The sequence below is a fragment of the Bombus vosnesenskii genome, unplaced genomic scaffold (genome assembly GCF_011952255.1).
Source record: "Bombus vosnesenskii isolate JDL3184/JDL3185 unplaced genomic scaffold, Bvos_JDL3184-5_v1.1 scf7180000014011, whole genome shotgun sequence".
Lineage (NCBI taxonomy): Eukaryota > Metazoa > Arthropoda > Insecta > Hymenoptera > Apidae > Bombus > Bombus vosnesenskii.
Genome location: NW_022883328.1, coordinates 9,737 through 16,223, shown reverse-complemented (window position 1 = coordinate 16,223; position 6,487 = coordinate 9,737). Strand labels below are relative to the sequence as shown.

Here is a 6,487-nt window from a genome sequence, read left to right as displayed (position 1 = left end):
AAAAACTGTTTGTCTGTTTGAAGGACTTTAGTTAACTAAACCTTAAGATTTATAACGGGCCCTCGGGCTAGCCGAACATGTACTGCGGAGACGCATCGACATCTGGCAATCATCTTACTCGAAGAATAGGGTCTGCACGTGGCGAGCCACAGGACAGAAACCGTTGGAATGTTTACTGTCGCGTGTCGCCACAAATATTTCTTTTAAGGAGAGCTATAGAATTACTCCATACCTTTGTTAGGCAAAGCGTTCATCCCGTGACCGCGGCGACGTTCGGCGACTGACTGTCGCCTCGAGCCCAAGCTCATTATCACAATTCTCGAATAATTACAATCGGGTTGAATAACTACAATTGTTCAATTACAGCTATAGTAGACTCTAGGTTACAATGTTGCGGGATTATCCAAAATTCCAAAGGCTCCCGTGTTCTTTCATCTCCGACACATAAATATATTTGTAACCGCGGTACTAGTCCGAATAGTAAACTACAAATCTTATTCAGTGTATATTGTAATTAAAATAAATCAATAAAACGGAAGATTTTAATAATAACTATATCCGAGTTCGAATAGTAAATCCGATAATAAATACACCAACTGTCAATCGCGCCGGCGAAATCTAGGCACCCGTTGCGGGCAGGATGAACATCCCAAGGTAGGAAATTTAAAATTTATAAAATTCCTTCTTCTCTGATAATTTTGTTGTATCTGGGTACCAAACTAAATCTACTTATCAACAATTAATATATCCGGTCTCGTTTTCTATTCTGTAAATGTCTTGAAGATAAACTATTGATTTTGAACTTTAAACAAAAGATTATTCGCTGTGTAGGCTTGTGCAAACGGTGTTTTCAACTATTGAAATACTTATTGATCTTCGCATTCCTCCTCCCATTGTTGGTAAAATATTGCCCGTCTTTGGGCAAGGCTTGCGAAATCACACAAACCTCACACAGAGAGGATCGTTAAAGTCATTTTCTTAATTACTAACTTCGAAATGCAAGGAAATCGTAACGGTAAAAACCACCTTAGCAAATGAACTGGGCTTCAGTTGAAACGACAGAACCACTAGCGAAATTAAAAGAGAAGAAGAAGGAAAACGCAAGGATAAATTTGTATCGAACAACGAAAGCCCAAAACCCTATCAAATCCACCAATACGAAAAATTCCATGTTCTACTGTCTCCAACACTAATATATATGTCAGGTTTACATTAGAATTAGGGTTAGGGGCGTGAAACGAATCTTCGTTTGGATTACACGTTGTCGTTATGTAATAGAAAAGACATTGACTAGTGCAAATACGATTACCATAGAACCGAACAAGTAACCGAGGTAATTAGATACTCGAGAAACTAATGACAATGATCCTAGGTTCAATAACGAATCCGCGGTCGACGGGATGATAGATGAACGTGCTCACAAAATCTAAGTCGGACGCGTAATATTCACTGGTCGTAAGGGTCTTTTTGTCGATGAGATCGCGAGACAGAATGAATTTCCGTCCCGATGATGCCACAGAGGAAAATCTATAATGGGGTGTGTCTAAGAACACGAGATGATCGGATTCGTCGAGAAAAGCCTTCGTTCAGAAAGTAAGGGAAATTGGCGTTGCTGCTAATTGGTCAATCTCCATATCGGTGGTTAGAAAAGGATGCTAGCCGCCCTCGAGGGAAAGTTGCTAGTGGGAGACGCCGCTCGTTGAAAAATATGTCTCCCCTATCTTCCCGTAGTTGGGACAAAGACTGTTTGTCTGTTTGAAGGACTTTAGTTAACTAAACCTTAAGATTTATAACGGGCCCTCGGGCTAGCCGAACATGTACTGCGGAGACGCATCGACATCTGGCAATCATCTTACTCGAAGAATAGGGTCTGCGTGTGGCTAGCCACGGGACAGGAACCGTTGGAATGTTTACTGTCGCGTGTCGCCACGAATATTTCTTTTAAGGAGAGCTATAGAATTACTTCATACCTTTGTTAGACAAAGCGTCCATCCCGTGACCGCGGCTACGTTCGGCGACTGACTGTCGCCTCGAGCCCAAGCTCATTATCACAATTCTCGAATAATTACAATCGGGTTGAATAACTACAATTATTTAATTACAGCTACAGTAGACTCTAGGTTACAATGTTGCGGGATTATCCAAAATTCCAAAGGCTCCGGTATTCTTTCATCTCCGACATATATATATATATATATATGTTTATATTTATATTTATATTATATATATATATTTATATTATATATATATATATATATGTATATATATAATATAAATATTTATATTTCTATTTGATAATGTAGTTACACATAGGATTTATCCAAATTTTAAAAATGTTAATTAATCTTAATAATGTGTTTTCATAATTTGTTTCTCACGGCTGGTTTCTATTAATTTCTAATATTCCTGTTACCATATAATAATGTGTCATATTGTATTAATTATTATTTATTCTTTCCTCGTTGCGATCTTCCATTTGTATTAAATATTTACTTTTTCATCGAAAATATAATTTATTTTGTATCGCATAAAGGTTACTATACGTGTTGATTATCCAAAATGACCGCCTGTGAATGTCCCTAGTATACAGTGACTTCTATTAATGTCGAATCTATTATTTATTTGTTAATCATTTGTAACTTTATTTTGGCAGTTGACGTATGATTGAAGTAGGAATAACATTATTTTGCATTTATTTAATGTGTATAATTATTGCATGTATTCCGATGCGCACGTGTAAGAGCTATCTTATGTTCATGACAATGTAAGATGGCCGCTCGTGAATATCTCTGGTAAAAGTATAGTGACGCGTCTTTAGTTTGTTTAATACTGAAACAATTATTCGTCCGTCGCTTATTTTCCTCTATTTTAGCGCAGTTAGAATTTTTTAAATGACAATAATATTGTTTGTGTAATCATTATAATGTGTATATATATACTATGTGTTATTTTAATATAACATGTGGATTGTGTTATTGTTAAATTTTGTAATTTATCAATAGTACTGTTTTATTGTTATGTTTTGAATAGTTTATTTGTATAGAGTGTTCGTTTAATTAATTTAATACTAATAGTGTGCTATTACCAGTTCTACTGCATAACATAACCTTATTTCTCTACGCCAGACTTAATATAATTATGCTATGTTAACTTAGTACAATATAATAATTTCTTATCTTAATCGTGTTTATCGTTGATACTCGGTTAATCGGTCTTGATTAATTTCTAACCTATTCCTATATTATTGGCTACTTTCTGTTTCTTTGTTATGAAGTTGTCATTACCTTGTGCGTGTAATTCGCCGCCTTTACATAGAATTTTGGAGCTAATCTATACATTGTTAGTTAAAATCTTTATTGTTTATAGGTTCTACGATTCTAATCTTTCAACGCTGAGTCCTTGACTTGGAACAGTTACATGGTGCGCGTTTGGTATCTTCTGGTTCTTCGTTACATGTCTAACACTTATCATGACTACTTTTACTTATCCTAGAATCGTAAGTATATATATAGATATATATAAAACACTATATTTTATAAATATCTGTGTACTAAAATAGTCTGTCCACTATCTTGTTTGCTAAGACCGCTTTGTTAGCATCGAATTGTTTTGTTATAGTGTCAGAATATTTCCTTGATTATCCAGTTTCCTGTTGCCGTCTTGACTGTTTCGGTGGTATCTGATTCAGTATTCCATAAGTATTCACTTAAGATTGGTAGTAGGCTTCTTGAAACTGCGTTGGCTTTAATGTATATCTTCCAATGTGAGTAACAAGTTTCTTATTATTATCAATTTCTATTCCAAGATGGTTTACAACATTCTTCCCCTTTTTAGGTTATGATTGGTTACCTCAGTATTTATTACCTTCGATACCGTCGTATATTATGTTTTGCAAAGTTGGTTGCATACAAACCTCGTTAACTTATAAGGTACCTTTTCTTGTTTGCCAAGACCATTCTGTCGGTGTTGAATCGTTTGTTATAATGTCACTAATTTTTGATTTTCCAATTTTCTCGCGTCTTCTTGATCATTCCAGTAGTATCAACTTCGGTTCTTCGTACACATTTAATCCAATTTGGTAGTTGGTTCCTCATAGCTGCGTTGACCCTTATATAAACTTCTTCAATGTGAATAGTGGATTATCGTTGTCTCTCACTTAACCTATCTTAGTTATTTCTTAACTCTTCCTGCACTTATTAACTGATTTTATTTCTTCTTATTAAAGACTGCTGTGTCAACGCTGAGTTATTTCGTTATAATGTCATTAATTTTCTTGATTTTTCGGTTTTATTTTCCATTAGCGAACTGTAAGCTTGTTGTCGAGCATCAATTATTTATTGTTGTGCTTCGTTTAGTTTAATTGAAATATAATTGTAAATTTTTTATAGTATTATTTTCTCCCATATATACTAAGGCAATTGTGGTTAGTTTATTCATTCATTTCTGCTGACAGTCGCATACTATGTCCTACTGTGTGGGTCCACAACTTGTTTCTGCGAAATTCCTGTATGTACGCTTCCTTCTACGATGATTAATTGTGCACTAGGTGGTTTTAACTTTCACTGCTTTTAATTATTTTATTGAATTAACATGTTGTATATTTAAATGATGGTTAGAACACACTCATAATAATTTTCCTTTTTCTTTTACGTTTCTATCTGCGTGATTCGATAAGCACTGCCACACTTGGTTTAGGCACAATATTGTTGTAAACATTTAGTAGTATTATGTTTTGTATTGAAACAATTGAAGTTAATTCTTCCATTTGTTTCAGTTGGCTGTCATACCTTGTGTTCTACGGATATGGACACATAACCTGTCTTCGCATATACACTTCCTTCTACGATGAGTAATTGTTCACGAGGTATTTTTCACTTCCACTGTTTTGTAATTATTTTATTGAATAACACATTTTATATTAAAGTAATAGTTAGAACACGCATAGTAATTTTCCTTTTTCCTTTTAGGTTACCACTATCTGCAGTGTTCGACAAGCAGTGTTGTTCCATATACCACCGTACTACGCTGCCTCATGAAATCGTTTTGGTGGTCTGTTTCGATTATGTGTTAGTTTTAACTTGTTCAAGTGTATTGTTCATGGCATCCCCTTTACTTCAATCTTGACGTTTCGTGTGTGGATTTTGACAATAGTGCCTGGTTTATTGAAGTGTGTTAATATGCCTAAGTGTTTTATATATTTTATATCTAGTTGTATATAAGATATATTTTGTTTATTGTGGTTTTGTATGTCCATATTTGCTATATATTAAATTGTTTGATATTTCATATTTAGTATAAAAGTGCGTATTCCTATCGTTCCATTCCTTTTTCCTTTCCTTTGAATTATTCATGATGTTATTGCGAGATTTGATTAAATTGTCGAATTGTAGGTTATCCTGATTGAATATAGTATTATGTCGTGATTTATTAATTAATTTGCGAGTCACTTTTGGTTAATTGGTTCTTCATAGTTTATCCTTAGTCGAATTATGAAATTATAGGTTATGTTGTACTCTTTATATTTACTATTTCGTTAGAGTACCTATTTTAACTTTATTATCTCTTATTTGCCCTCGTATACTAATTCTCTATATATAACTACATTTAATTAATCTTTTATCTAAAAATTTCCATTTTCGTTGTATCGTGCGTTCGTTTTGGATATTCAAATTCTCACTCGCGTTATTTGTACATTGCGGTTTTCCGTTTTTCGTACAGCGAGAAAAATCTCCACGAGGCTGGCATTCGTGCGATCGCCTTGGAGAGTGACACATCGAGCATTTTCAACAATCGTATTTCTGTGCCTAAGATTAGTTTGCGCTTAGTAAAGAGTTATCCCGTTGACCGTGGATTCGTTTGCATCCAAAACATTGTTAATAGCGTTCATTAAACTTATTATTCGTAAATCATACTATTTATTAAACTTACTATTCGTTAAACTTATTGTTCATTAGACTTATTTATTATTTGTTAAACTTATTATTCGTACAATTTATTATTCACTAACTTTATTATTCGTCAAACTTATTATTCATTGGACTTATTATTTGTTAAACTTATTATGCGTACAATTTATTATTCACTAACTTTATTATTCGTCAAACTTCTTAGTCATTAGACTTATTATTTGTTAAGCTTTGTAGTAGCCTTGTATATACGTGTAAATATAATCTCGTCTTTGTAAAACAATGGCTAATCCACGTGAAGAGTTGTTACACGCCCAAAATTCCAACCATAACCCGACACATATAATTGTAAATTATTATAATAACGGACCCAAGAAAGTAAGAATAGAAAAAAAAGAAAAACTAAAGCAACAACTAAATTGAAAACGTAACAGTAACAATTAAAATATTTTTTTGGTGGCAACGGTGGGATACGCTCCACAGAAGATTAAAGTTCTTACGGTTATTGACAAAATATAATAGAGAACATGGCAACTCCATTAGAAACATTGAACGAAGACATGCTCTTGACATTGACAGAA

The 6,487-nt window shown here is 33.8% G+C and overlaps 1 protein-coding gene across 5 annotated transcripts; it reads left to right on the top strand.

The window, feature by feature from the left end:
* The first annotated feature begins 2,620 nt into the window (after positions 1–2,620).
* Positions 2,621–5,431, top strand: LOC117239453. 5 transcript variants are annotated; one of them, XM_033505013.1, is made up of 6 exons: positions 2,621–2,669; positions 3,367–3,496; positions 3,619–3,763; positions 3,835–3,929; positions 4,775–4,864; positions 4,968–5,431. In XM_033505013.1, exons 2-5 carry the CDS (start codon positions 3,470–3,472, stop codon positions 4,847–4,849), a joined length of 342 nt encoding a protein of 113 aa, XP_033360904.1. In that variant the 5' UTR covers positions 2,621–2,669; positions 3,367–3,469; the 3' UTR covers positions 4,850–4,864; positions 4,968–5,431. The 5 variants fall into 5 exon arrangements, 3 of the variants coding, with proteins under 3 accessions (XP_033360904.1, XP_033360905.1, XP_033360903.1); XM_033505014.1 differs by lacking the exon at positions 2,621–2,669 and adding an exon at positions 2,676–2,792 and having other exon boundaries at positions 3,646–3,763; XM_033505012.1 differs by lacking the exon at positions 2,621–2,669 and adding an exon at positions 2,676–2,792.
* Positions 5,432–6,487: the final 1,056 nt, after the last annotated feature.